At 53.3% G+C, this 14,030-nt stretch overlaps 1 protein-coding gene across 2 annotated transcripts; it reads left to right on the top strand.

Moving 5' to 3' along the window:
• The first annotated feature begins 2,392 nt into the window (after window positions 1-2,392).
• Window positions 2,393-12,647, top strand: ZBTB45 (zinc finger and BTB domain containing 45). Of its 2 annotated transcripts, none has more exons than XM_048832561.2 (3): window positions 2,393-2,467; window positions 4,952-6,631; window positions 8,739-12,647. In XM_048832561.2, the coding sequence occupies exons 2-3, from the start codon at window positions 5,137-5,139 to the stop codon at window positions 9,245-9,247; spliced, it is 2,004 nt and encodes a 667-aa protein (XP_048688518.2). In that variant the 5' UTR covers window positions 2,393-2,467; window positions 4,952-5,136; the 3' UTR covers window positions 9,248-12,647. The 2 variants fall into 2 exon arrangements, with proteins under 2 accessions (XP_048688518.2, XP_048688519.2); XM_048832562.2 differs by lacking the exon at window positions 2,393-2,467 and adding an exon at window positions 2,691-2,842.
• Window positions 12,648-14,030: the final 1,383 nt, after the last annotated feature.

Here is a 14,030-nt window from a genome sequence, read left to right as displayed (position 1 = left end):
TCCCCCCACCAGCCATGGAAAATTGCTCTGCCAGAATTTTTGGTGCAGCTCTATTATTAATTATTAATTTTCTAGTAGTGCTTAGGAGCCCCAGGCATGGACAAGCACCTCATTGTGCTAGGCGCTGTACATTATTTATTAAGTGTTTTACGGCAGCACCTGGGAGTCCCAGGCATGGACCAATGCCCCATTGTTCTAGGTGCTCTGCATGATTTTTTAACTGCATTAGGGTAGTGATAGCAGTCCCAGTTGTGCCCCAGGAGCCCATTGTGTTAGGTGCTGTACAAACTCAGAACAGCTCCATTTCAGCCCAGAATCTCCATTCCCCCAGCCCTGACAACTGCTCTCAGCCTGGGCATTGTCCAGGGCAGGGCTTAATTTGTGCCAGGGCTTGGAAGTTCCTAGCCCCGGCACCTCTGGGCTTGCTGCATCAGTTATGAATGTAAAAAAATTGCTTGAGCCCTGGCACCTCTTTCATTATAAATTAAGCACTGGTCCCGGGGGATTGAGACAGGGCTGATCTCGTTCTGGTCAGGGCTGATCAACTACCACTTGGGGTGCAGGCTGGGCTTCAAACTGGTGCTGACTTGGCAGCCACGATGGGTAGCCCCTGGAGAACTTTTCTACCATATGGCTCAGCTCACATCATCTGGAGCTTAGCCTCAGACAGGTGGTTTCCCAGCTCCTCCTGGTTGCTGCCTTAGCACACGGGCTACAGCGGAGCAGCCACCAGTGTGTATGGATTAGCAAGGCTAGGGGGATACCTGTGGGGAAAGAGGGGACGGTGAGCATGATCCCAGGAGGCAGAGGAATTATACACCAGGTTAATGAGCATGAACTATGCAGTAACACAGGGGTTCTCAAACTAGGGGTCGGGACCCCTCAGGGGGTCACAAGGCTATTATATGGGGTGTCACGAGCTGTCAACCTCCACCCCAAACCTCACTTTGCCGCCAGCATTTATAAAGGTATTAAATATATTACAAAGTTATTTTAATTTATAAGGGGGGGTCACACTCAGAGGCTTGCTATGTGAAAAGGTTCACCAGTACAAAAATTTGAGACCCACTGCAATGTGTATCAGCCCCACTCACACCTCCCTGTGCCCTTCCAGAATCACCTCTCACCTCCTGACTCCACATCCCCCTGTACTCCCAGCCTCACCCGCCCCCTCCACTCTGGGCTCCATCTCCCCCTGCACCCATAGAATCACCCCGCCAGCTCGGGGCCCCATCTCTAATCTATACCCCAGAATATCCCCTCTCCCTGCTCCAGGCCCCATCTCCCCCATTGCACCCCCAGAGTCAGTCATCCCTCCTCTGGGCCACGACTACTCTTGAGCTCCCAGAATCACCCCTCTCCGAACTATGGGCCCCATCTCCCCTACTGGATCCTCAGAATCATGCCTCCTAGTTCTGGGCTTCATCTCCCCCCTGCACCCCCAGAATCACCCCCTCCCAGTTCTGGAAAAATAAATACATAAATAAAGTTGTCTGTAAATTTAAATGAAAATACAGAGAATTTCTTTCAAAAATTTCTGCAGATGTTTCAAAATTACTGCCACAGAAATTAAATTTCTATTTTTTTTAAAAAATCCATGTTTTAAATATTTCTGTGCAATACATACAAAAATAAATACATAAACAAAAATTATGTCTGTAAATTTACATAGAAATATAGAGAATTTCTCAAAAAATATTAGATTTTCTCAAAATTACTGCCAAAAACAGAATAAATGCCTGTAATTTTTTTTAAAAGTTTAAAATATTTCTGCAAAACTAAACCCATAAAAACCAAAAACGAGTTCTGTAAATGTACATGGAAATGCAGAGAAATTCTTTAAAAATATTTTCAGATTTTCTCAAAACTGCTGCCCACCAAAAAATATAAATTCCTGTAATTAAAACAAGTGTGTTAATTAGTCTAGTAATTGCTAAAAATATGCAAAAAGTATCTTTAATTTTAAACTAAGTTGCGGATTATTTTTAAAAATCTGTATTTATTTTTTGCAAAAAATGAAATAAATAAATGTTCTTCAAGTCCTTTCCTTTCAGTCGCCGACAATTAAATGTATATTAACACCCCCCCACACGCACCCCAGCTCCCTCCCTCCACTGGAGGCGGCTCAGCTGCGGGGGAGCAGGGGGGAGCTGGGAAATCCAGCCCCGCCCCCCCTTGCAGGCTGAGCCGCGCCTCTGGAGAGGGGGCACGCTGTGGAGGTCACACCTCTTGTGGCCACTCTCTGCCTCTCTATGGTCGGCCGGCTACCATTGCACTTCCGGTCTCTATGGTTTCCCCAACCACTTCCGGTCTGATAGCGGCCCGCCATGCCGCCTCTCCACCGCTCACTCTATGGTTGATGCCCGCCATGACCCGGAAGTGAATCTACAGTCGGAAATGGGACGGCGATGCGGTTCCGGGTCACGGAGGGAAACGGCCCGGCGGGTCATGGAGGGGTCCCGAGGAGGTGAGTGAGGCCCCGCCCTCAGCCAAGGGCCTTCTGTCCTTTGGGGCCCCGCCCACAGGGCCGCTAAGCCCCGCCCCTAGGCTGGTTCTGAGCCCCACCCCTCACCTGAGTCGCTCCCTTGTCTGCTTGGGGGCGGGAACCCGGACTCCTGGGTTCTCTCCCGGCTCTGGGAGGGGAGTGGGGGCCAGTGGTTAGAGGGGGGGGGGGCGATGGGAGCCCGGACTCCTGGGTTCTCTCCCGGTTCTGGGAGGGGAGTGGGGGCCGGTGATGGGAGCCCGGACTCCTGGGTTCTCTCCCCGGCTCTGCTCTTGACACCCTGAGTGACCTGGAGCAAACCCCACCCACGTGTCCGTTTCCCCCTCTGCCAAGAGGAAGGTGAGTCCCTGCTGCAGCCCCCAGCCCTAGGACCCCACCTGTCCCGCCCTCCACAGCCTGCGTTTGGCTTAAAACCCACGAGATTTAATGATCCTCGCAATAGGTGTTGGGCTCGTTTCTTTGCCATGGTGCTTTTGGGAGGTGTTCGCTCCCCAGCTTTGTATGGCAGCCATTGGGGGTCGACCCTCCCCTTTGTGTTTTATAAGGGGAAGCCGAGATTCTCACTCCAGGAGCTGGGGCTGGAAGAAACACCCTGCAGCTACTGCAAAACCCAGAAGAGCTGGCAACCCCCACCGTGTACAGCGCTTTGCGTGGGGCGGCAGCGTTGCCTAGTGGGTGGAGCCTTGATTCATCAGACCCGGCTTCCGTTCCTGGCTCTGCCACTCACCTGTGCGACCCTGGGCAAGTCACTTAGGCCTCAATGCACAAAAAGATTTAGTTGTCCTGGTATCTGGGAGAATCACTGCAATTCACAAAGCCTGGGTGCCTAAGCTGTCTAAACAATGAATGGGCAGAGATCAGCGCCTTAGACTGCGATGCACGAAAACCAGCACACTAGTCAGGGAGCCACGTAAGCTATGTAAATGCCAACAGGAGGGGATGTGCTAAGCCCCCACCCACCACCTCTCTCTCACAGATAGATGCCTACATCCAGGCGGCAGGGAAGTGTCGATTTCTGCCAGCGATCTGCAGCTGGGAAGGCATGAGATGCCTTATGCCATTTTAGCAAGACACCAAGGGAAGGGAGAAAATTTTAACCCAGTGGTTAGGATACTCACCCGGCATGTGAGAGACTCATGTTCTGTTCCCCCTCTGCCCTAACCCCCAGGCCGCAGAGTCATTCTCACTACCTTTCTGACCCCAATGACTCTTTAGACAGAGAGAAAGGGCGTGCGAGAGAGCGCACATGAGCGTGACTGCATAGTATAGTGGTTAGAGCACTCGCCCGGGGGGTGGAAGACCCAAGATTCAATTCTCCTGCTCCAATGACTCTTTAATTATTATGTAATTATAATTCCCTCCCTCCCTCATGGTTGCTTTGTGTGAACTCACCTGAGAGGCCCTCCTGAACCTGCTTACCAGATCAGGCCCCACACCTGATTAAGGCAGGCAAACAGCTATCTTCCCTGCATCTGTGAATCACTCTGAGCTCTAGGCAGGAGAGAGGCATCTGGACACCTGGTGCAGGGCTGCTATGTGCATCCCCAGAGGCAGAAACAATAGGCACCTAGCTGCTGAGTGAGTTTAGGCATCATAGGGTTTTCCCCCCGGGGGGGGGGGGGTGGTTAATACGATTCTGGTATAGGAGTGCCTCCTTTTGGTTAACTTAAACCCCAAAGCAACATAAACTAACCCAAACAAGGCACTGTCACGTCGACACTTGGAGCACTTTGCTAGCATAATACTAACAGCTCCCTCTTATCTAGTGCTTTTAACCCGGTCTCAAAGCGCTTTACAAAGGAAGGTAGTATCATTATCCCCCATCTGTGGCACAGGGGCCGGCTGTAGAGGGGAATTGTCTTGCCTAAGGTCACCCAGCAGGGCAGAGCTGGGAATAGAACCCAGGTGTCCTGAGTCCCAGTGTCTCTCGGCTAGGCCCCACAGCCTTCTGTACCAGCAAAGTGCGCCTAGCATGGATGCAGCTTATACCAGCCAAACTGTGCTGGCCTATATCAGAAGAGCATCCACCCAGAGAGTCAGACCAGTAAAATTCTAGCACTTTAAACTTCCACCTGAGCCCAAAGCAGTGTAACTAAGCTAAGGGTTGGTATAGATACTAGCCACGCCCTACCCAGCACTCACTCCGGGCGCCGCTCTTTCATATCCCTCCCCTTTCTACACCTTGCTTACCCCTTCCCACAAACATCCTTGCTCTTCCAACGCTCCTGTCCATGCTCCATGTCAGCTGAGGGCAGGGAGGGCCCCGTAAGGAGGAGAGGCGCTCAGGGTGGTAGGCAGGGAAGGGACTACTTGGGCTAGAAGCAGCTGTGCTATTTAGATTCATGGAGGTTAAGGCCAGAAGTGACCCCAGATCATCTAGTCTCATATCACAAGCCACCAGCACCCACCCAGCAGCTGCTGTTTCTTGTCTCTCTCTCTCTGTTTCAGGTTTTGCACGAAGCACGTCCCTGCAGCCCTGCTCAGAGCAGCATCTTGTGATGTTTCCAACCCCCAAGCTCCTCCACATTGTACTGATGCGTACCCACCCCTCCTGTGAGCCCTGAACACTCCCCCCGCCTTTGGCACGGAGATACGTCCCCCCACTTGCCCACTCGGTCCGGAACGAAGCAGCCATGGCTGAGGCTGTCCATTACATCCACCTGCAGAACTTCAGCAAGTCCCTGCTGGAGACGCTGAACGGGCAGCGCCTGGGCGGGCACTTCTGCGATGTGACCGTGCACATCCATGAGGCCACCCTGCGGGCCCACCGGTGCGTGCTGGCCGCCGGCAGCCCCTTCTTCCACGACAAGCTGCTGCTGGGCTACTCGGAGATCGAGGTGCCCGCCGTGGTGCCCAGCCAGGTGGTGCAGCAGCTGGTGGAGTTCATGTACAGCGGCTCTCTGGTGGTGGCCCAGTCCGAGGCCTTGCAGATCCTGACGGCCGCCTCCATCCTCCAGATCAAGACAGTCATCGATGAGTGCACCCAGATCATCTCCCAGAGCCGCAGCCCCAAGCCGTCCGCCACTGCCTCCTCCATGCCCCTCGCCGTCCCCAGGCCGCTGACTGTCAAGCCCCAGGAGCAAACCAAGGAGAGCCCAGGTGCTGTCGGTCTCCCGGCCTCCCGGCCCAGTGAGATGGAGCCCCCTGGCACTGCCCAGCTGGAAGCGCCCAAGCTGCTGTGTGCCTCGGAGGTGCGCTACAAGCTCCGTGACTTGCTCTCCTCCCAGCAGAGGCAGCTGGGGGAGGCCAGGGAGAGGACAGCATCTGAGGGGGAACTGGCAACCGCTGGCAGCGACGGTGAGGGGCCCTACGGCGGGCTGCACCCGGCCGAGGCTCAGCCCAGCTGCCACAGCCGCAAGCAGCGCCAGCCGGTGCGGCTCCAGCTTTCTGACGCCTTGCCTGTCATCATCAAGGACGAGGAGGAGGAAGACGAGGAAGAGGAGGAGGGTGGCGGAAAGCTGAGCTGCTTCGGGGAATGTGGTGGGGGAGCCTTCCCCAGCTGCAGTAAGGCCAAAGACACTGGGGGCGGGAGCAGCGCAGGCGGGGCAGGCAGGAAGGATGGCGTCCCGCTAGACTATCCCGCCGTGGAGGGGCAAGATTTCTTCAGCGGGCAGGATGTCTTCTCCGAGTCCTTCATCCCGGCCTGGCAGAGTGAGGAGAGCAGCCATGGGGCAGCCCGGGAGGGCGAGAAGTTCCGCGCCGATTGCAGCCTGGAGGCCTCCAACATGAGGACGCTGGCTGGAGACTTCAAGCCAGCCCCGGCCAGCTTCCCGGCCCAGGCGCCCGAGCCCCGCGGCCTGGCGTTCGTCTCCTCCCTGGGCATCCAGCGGGAGCTGAAAGCAGAGGTGAGCACCGCCGGACCCGGCACCACCACCACCACCAGCATCTTCCAGTTCCACCTGCCGCAGCCTGGCGTGGCCCAGAGCTTCTACAGCGTCCAGCAGGAGGCCGGAGCCGCCAACATGGTACAGCTCAGCCCCAGCGCCATGGTGACGGGCTCCCTGCACGGCGAGCAGGTCCAGCGCCCGGGGCCTTCCCGCTGCTCCGAGCCATCCTACCAGTGCAGCCACTGCCAGAAGACCTTCAGCTCCCGCAAGAACTACACCAAGCACATGTTCATCCACTCAGGTGAGGGGGTGTGGGGCGCTGGGGGCAGATGCCCTTTGCTCCCTCCGTGGCTGGTGTAAGCCGCAGGGTGAATTCTCTCACTGTGATTACCTGGAAGAGCCTCAGCAGGGGCGGCACTGGAGGCTGAGCCAATGAACAGCCTCCTGTTCTCCTGCTCTGGGTGGTGCCAGGGCGCTTATGGAGAGCAAGTGTGACAACTGCCCTTGCACCTGACATCCCCAGGGTCGAACCAGGGGCCTCCTAAGCTAAAAGGCCAGGGCTAAGGAGCTGGGGGCTGTAGCAGCTGGGGGGGTCAGCAGGGACGGGGACCCAGGACACACACACCAGTGGGTTATATGGGCAGGAGGGCTGTTCCAGGGACCATCACTGGTGGGACTGGGGTCCAGGGTCCCTGGGATGAGTGGTGTCTCCTCCCAGAGTCGTGTCTCCAGTCGGTAAAGCAGGGCCAGCAGCCCCAGGTGAGGGAAGTGCTGTGTAGCGGGAGCCCTTGCCCCTGGTGCACCCTCTGGCAGTCTGGTGCAGCGCCGCCATTATGTCTCTGCCTCAGTTTCCCCTACTGGGCATTACAGAACATTACACAGATTGGTCTGCACCCTAGCACTCTCGCTGGAGGGGGAAGGGGCTGAGCTAACTTTAGTCCAGCCCCCGCAGGTCCCTTACCAGTGAGCCCTCTTGATCCGGAGTCCTCTTCCGGAATCAGGGCCTCTTGTCAGCAGCTGGGGAAAGGTCTCTCCTCTTGGGTCAAGGTCCCCACAGAGGTCGAACCGTGGCGACCCTTCCTCGGACCAGGACAGAATTCCTTTCCTTGGGTGCTTCTCTTGTTTCCTGGTGAGCAGGTTCCTCTGAGGCTCGGCATCCTTCACTCTGCCTCCCCGGTCAAGGAGTACACTTCCTCAGTTTCCTTTCCTGGGGAGATCCCCAGCCAGCTGCCCCTGAGACGCTCTCCCCTTAGGAGGTGTCTCTCTCTGCATTCTGAGGACTGTTCTCTAGGGAGAACACTGGTGGTAGCTTCCTAGCCAGGTCCCCTGAGGAGTTCTTTCCCCAAGCGCTTCTCGTATCTGTTTACTTTCCTGTCTGAGCCTTCATAACCCTGAAAAAGGCCCAGGTGTTCCGTAACTAATTAACCATGGCCCAGCTACTTAGGAAGCCATTCTCCCGAGATGGATCTAGCCCGACTCACTCTCTAGCGGAGCCTGACCACCCACCAGGGCCAGCTGCCCTGAGATGTGCTGCAAGACCCCGAGATGGACAGCCACAGAAGCGTGGGATGACACTGGGGTGGTGGTGGGGCCCCATGTCCAGCAGGGAGTTGGGGTCACGTGGTACAGTGTAGGAGGGCATTCAATCACTATGTGTGGGGAAGAAGCAGAGGGCTTTTGCTCCCTGATCTGGATCGCCCCTAGTGACTCTCCACCCCTCCATCCCACTTGGCTGAGGGTCTCTGCCCCTCTGGCCAGGGCTCTGCGCTGTCCCCTCCTAGAGAGTCTTCCCTGGCAGTGAGATGATCCCCACCTCCATCCCCTATGGCTGAGAGCCAGTATGCCCTTGGCCAGAGCATGCTGGCCACCTCTTGTTCACCCCAGCTGGGGTTACACAGAGCTGTGTAGAAAGGGGCTCTCTCCTCCCCTCCCCGGGACAGCAGGCCTCTGGGATTGGGGTGCTCAGCATGAGTGAAGGGTCTCCCCAGAACTGTAGAAGAGGGACCCCTCTGCTCCCAGGGAGAAAATGCACCTATATACAGAGGCCAGTTTCCAATGGATGGTCCGTTTCTTCCCCAGGAGCTGTCAGCCAGGAAGCTGGGATTTGAGTGGTGGGGGGCAGTGTGTCGGGGCTGGGGCTGAGCCTAGGGAGCCAGGATGGGGGTGGGGAGGTCAAGGCTGGGGTGGGACGTGCGGGTGGATCAGGGCTGGGGCTCTGCCCTTGAAAGCTGGGACCAAGCGGTGTCAGGTCTGGTGCTGCGCCCTAGAAAGCCAGAACCAGGGAGGTCAGGGCTGGGGCTGACCCAGGGGTATCTGGGAAGCTGATCCACTGCAGATGACGAGGTCTGGACTCACTGACCCCAGAGCTCCCTTCCACTCCTACATCCTCCTGTGCGGCTGTCTTGCAGGCGAGAAGCCCCACCAGTGCAGCATCTGCTGGCGCTCCTTCTCGCTGCGGGACTACCTGCTGAAGCACATGGTGACGCACACGGGCGTGCGGGCCTTCCAGTGCTCCATCTGCTGCAAGCGCTTTACCCAGAAGAGCTCCCTCAATGTCCACATGCGCACGCACCGCCCCGAGCGCTTCCAGTGCTGTATCTGCAACAAGTACTTCTCCCACCGCACCCTGCTTGAGCGCCACGTGGCCACCCACACCGCTTGGAAAGCTGGCGAGCCCGACGTGGCCGGGGGCGCCTGGAAGGAGAAGCCCGACCCAGGAGAGGGTGCCAGTGTTGCCGCCTGGAAAGGGGACCCAGCCACCGAGGGCACCATGGTGGCGTGGAAAGGGGACCCGGGCGGGGAAGGCACCATCGCGGCCTGGAAGGGGGACTCTGTTGCGGAGGGGGCTCTCCCCACCCAGCCCACATGGAAAGGGGACCCTGCTGGAGAGGGCAGCATGCCAACCCACACGGCCTAAGAGAGTGGCCTGGCTGGAGTGGGCACAGGTGAAGGGGGGACCAAAGTAGGCCCATCTCAGCCCAGCCAGCCTGGAAAGGGGCCCAGGCCAAGCACAACCCATGTGCCCTGAAAAGGGAAGGCCTAGAGTAACCAACTTGGCTCAGAGAGGCATCTGGGGTACCAGTTACTTTCCTGATGCCCCTCACCCCAGCCGGTACGACGTGCACTCAGGACCGACTGGCTTGGGCAAGTCCTGTTTTGATCTCCAAGTTGAGTTCTCTCTCTGGGCTCTGTTCCCTTCCGAGCTTCGCAGTGGGCCATGCCTTGTGGGCACTCCGTCCTCCCAGTCACACTGGTTGGGAGCAGTTCCGTCACCTCCAGCAGACCATCTCTGAGCCATGTGACATCATGAGTAGAAACCAACGGAAACCCTAGCAGTGACCAAAGAGTCTTTCCGGCTCCCTGGGGAAGGGACAGAAAGGAACTACACAGCTGTGGAGCCCCTAAACCTTCCTTTGTGAGCAGTTATTTCTCCATCTTCAGGAGTTCAGCGGTGGATCAGAGTTCTAGCTACTCCCTGGCTACAGAATCCCTCACTTACCATCAGCATATTCCAACAGCCCTCGTCATTGCAAAAAGGAACTTCCCAACATCTTCCTGAGTCTGCGGACAGCCTGAAACAGGCCCTGGGAGAGGCACAAACTACCCCTACCTGAAACTTAACAATGACTGTTTCAAGGTCAGCATCACTAACTGCTGCTCTCCCAGTAGCTTTAGCAGCAACATCCAGCTAACGTACTTGTCCCACAATGCCAAACAACTCCCCAGTTCTTAAATCTCCCCGCTCACACCCTCATTGTCCCCTGGGAACGTGTATAAGACAGGGTTTGAAGAGCAGTGGTGCACAGAAAACGTAAGGCCAGAGTAACTAGAGTTCAATATAAAATAAATAACACGCTGACGAGGCACTGATGGCCCTGATGAAGGGGTTGCCGGCAGCCGGTGAATCCCTCCTTCTGTCTAAAAATACTGCACCCATAAGTCACGCCTGAGAGCACTGGAAGGAGATTAAAGAGCAGAAGTGGGTGACAAAATTTTAACTGAACCTTTTTTCAATGTAAAATGCAGACATGCCACAAAATTTCACAAATTCGTGTCGGTTTCGCCAAATGGTTTTGAGGGGGAAAAAATTAAAAATAACATTCTGAAAAAATCAAAATGTTTAATTCGGACTTTTCTGGGGGGGAAATCCTTTTGGTTCTTCAATTTGAAATCTCCTTGAATTTTATTTTTTAAACAGAAAAATGCTCAAAACAAAACATATCCCTTTTTTGTGGATCAAAATGACTTGTTTCAAAATTTCCTTTTATTTGAAAAAAAAAGTCACACGTTTAAAAATGCTCAAAATCAAGCCAAAATATGTAGATATTTTGTTTCAAAATGACTATGTGTTTAGAAACGTCCTTTAATTTTACTTTTTACAAAATAAAGTTTTAAAATACTCAAAATCTAAATGTTTCAACCCAAAATGAATTTTTTTAATTTTGATTTGCTGAAAATTTTCCTTTTCAGTCCAACCCAAAATGATTTTTTTTCCCGATTTTTAAAATCTCCAAGGAACCAAAATGACCTGTTCTTAGTCCCACAAGATTGGAGAGTCACTTTCTCCTGTTTTCCCAGTGTCCATTCATTCATTCTCCTGCTGGTGGAGCATAGAGTGAACACTTTGGATCGCCCCTTTCCAAAGAGCCCAGCTTCCTGCCAATTCTGTGGCCTGCTCTATATTAAGGTTGGAAGCCACGACCTTCCTCCAGCATGTGAGAGGCTGTCCATGAGGTCTTCTCCATCCAGCTTTTGTTGGATCATGCATAAAGCTGGTGGGCTAGTATGGACTCCGATGTACTGAGCAGATGGCCAAGCCACATGAGTCACTTGGGAAGACATTGGAGGCCAGTTGGGCCCAACACTTGACATCCTCGTTCATAATGTGATAAAACTACTATATGCCTTCAGTACCCAGCATCCCCTCTGCAGTAATCAACAGTGCTGTGGCTGGTCTGATTCAGTTCCTGTTGTGTTGCCATGAATGCCTCGTTCATGCACTGCTCCAGGCAGAGAGACCTTGGCTGGACCTGAAACTTTCCCAGCTCCTTGGGCAAAGATCTCACACACATATATTCTGCCTCAGTCACAACAAGAGGGCATTGACCAGGACACAACAGTTTAGGCTGCTGCTGATTGGGGTCTGGGAAAGAGTCCCCTCTACCATGGAAACACTGGGGGAACCCCCTTAGCATCATAGAGGTCAAGGCCAGAAGGGACCATTAGATCATCTGTCTAAACTTCTCTATAGCTATGCTTGGCAGAATTCGATTTTTATTTTGTTATAATTTCGATGGATAATATCAATGTTTATTTTAAGCATTTTGTTTTTCAATTTTTATCTACCATAGATGTTGAGATTAAAAAGTTAAAACTTTTTAACCGTGAAAACGCAAATTGCAACATCCTATGTCAAATGAACAAACGAAATAGCCTTAAATCAGACTCTAAAAGTTCTCAAGGAGCATTTTTCTTACTTTGCCTAGCTGTGAATTTCAGTTGTCATCCATGGAAATATTTTATCTTCAGTTTGTGGTTGTCTGGTGAAATAGATGTTCATCAATGTTTACTGATAAAAATTGAATCCTTCCAAGCCTACGCATAGCACCGTCCACAACCGCCATCCAGAGCCCTGCTCAGTATACCCGAGAGCAAGAGAGTCACTTTCTGAACCCATGTGTGGGGTGGGCCTAACTGGCAGCAAATTCTGGGGAAAAGAGGACCTGCCCAGCCGGGGATACTGAAGAAGCCCCACCAGTTCAGGGGCAGGAGATTGGAGTCAGCCGAGGAGAATGAATGGATCCCACCCTTATTTGGTGTGGGACATGATCTGGGCTTCTTGAACTCACTGCTGTCTCTGGCCGTGTGGCATACTGAGGTTGTAAAGCCGAGCTTTTTCCATGACTTTGGGTATGTCTTTGCTACACCGTTAACCCCGGTGATTAGCACCCAGGTTAAGCTAGCCCAGGAGTGAGCATCCTCACAGCAAAGCCCTGTGCCCATGTTACTGTTTCTTCATGCACACTCTAGGATTCTTTCCCCATCAGTTGTGGAAGAACTCATCTGTCCTTCAGGGAAAGGTGTTGGAGGATATCAGTGCTCAAGTGATGGAGAATCCATCACCATCCTTGGGAAATTGTTCTAATGTTCAATTACCATCACTGTCAAAAATGTATTTCGAGTCTGAATTTGTCTAGTTTCAACTTCTAGCCATTGGTGCATGTTAGACCTTTCTCTGCTGGATTGAAGAGCCCGTTATTAAATATTTGTTCCCCATGTAGGTTCTTATAGATGGGATAAAGGCACCTCTGAACCTTCTCTTTGTAAAGCTAAATAGCTTGAGCTCTTTGAGTCTATCACTGTAGGGCGTGTTTTCTAATCCTTTAATCAATCATGTGGCTCTTCTCTGACCCCTCTCCAGCTGATCAACGTACTTGCTGAGGACTGAGGGTGAACTGTAGTGAAGACAGCCCCTCTCGGTGTCCCATGTACCCCACTTGAAATCAGGGGAGGTGTTTCTGTTAACAGGCTCTAGATTTTAGCATTCAGCATGGATCTGGAGATAAGGTGTTCTCGAGCTTCATTGGAGCCCATGTCTACTGGGTTTGTCTATGTGGGGGAGGGGGTGAGTGTCCCACTTCTTGGGACCACAGTTGGTTCAGGAAGTTAAAAGTATGAGCCTGGAGTTGGCTGCAGATACAGAGCATTCAATTAGCTGCAGCACTGCCCCATGCAGGTGGCTTTCCCAGCAGCAGGGAATGACCCTGCAAGGTTCTGACTGATTCCTTCATGTCCATCCTCTCCTCTCCCAATTCACACACACGCTTCCTCGGCAGCGGGTCTGGACAGGCCACAGGCTGTGCTGTGGGGCTGAAGAGAGTCAGGATTATTGAATGGCAGGATCTGGGCTCACGTTGCCGGGGCTCGGCAGTCGCAAGTCATAGACTTTAAGGCCAGAAGGGACCATTGTGATCATCTAGTCACAGAACCTCACCCACCCACTCCTGTAACGGACCCCTAACCTCTGGCTGAGTTACCGAAGTCCCCAAATCATGATTTAAAGACTTCAAGTTACAGAGAATCCACCATTTACACTAGTTCAAACCAGCAAGTGACTCGTGCCCCATGCTGCAGAGGAAGGCAAACCCCTTCCCCCCCCCCCCAGGGTCTCTGCCAATCTGACCTGGGAGAAAATTCCTTCCCAACTCCAAATACCCTGATCAGTTGGACCCTGAGCATGTGGGCAAGACCCACCAGCCAGACACCTGGGAAAAAGAAAAGGAGTACTTGTGGCACCTTAGAGACTAACCAATTTATTTGAGCATGAGCTTTCGAAGTGAGCTGTAGCTCACGAAAGCTCATGCTCAAATAAATTGGTTAGTCTCTAAGGTGCCACAAGTACTCCTTTTCTTTTTGCGAATACAGACTAACACGGCTGTTACTCTGACACCTGGGAAAGAATTCTCTGTAGTAGGTCAGAGCCCGACCCACCTAGTGTCCTGTCTGGTTGTTGGAGATATTTGCTACTAGCACTTGCATTTGGGCCAGATGTCATAGGCAATCTCATCACACCATCCCCTGCAAAAACTTATCAAGCTCAAGCTTGAAACCAGTTATGTTTTCGGCCCTCACTGCTCCCCTTGGGAGGCTATTTCAGACCTTCACTCCTCTGATAGAAACTTTCATCTAATTTCAAGCCT

Source organism: Caretta caretta, chromosome 23 (genome assembly GCF_965140235.1).
Source record: "Caretta caretta isolate rCarCar2 chromosome 23, rCarCar1.hap1, whole genome shotgun sequence".
In the NCBI taxonomy this organism is placed as follows: Eukaryota; Metazoa; Chordata; order Testudines; family Cheloniidae; genus Caretta; species Caretta caretta.
This window is presented reverse-complemented; position numbering and strand designations above follow the sequence as displayed.

Excerpts from the sequence above, each read along its gene's own strand:
- ZBTB45 (XM_048832561.2), top strand. The coding sequence starts at position 5,137 with ATGGCTGAGGCTGTCCATTACATCCACCTGCAGAACTTCAGCAAGTCC. Across the intron at positions 6,632-8,738 it reads GCACATGTTCATCCACTCAG|GCGAGAAGCCCCACCAGTGC; the intron begins GTGAGGGGGTGT and ends GCTGTCTTGCAG.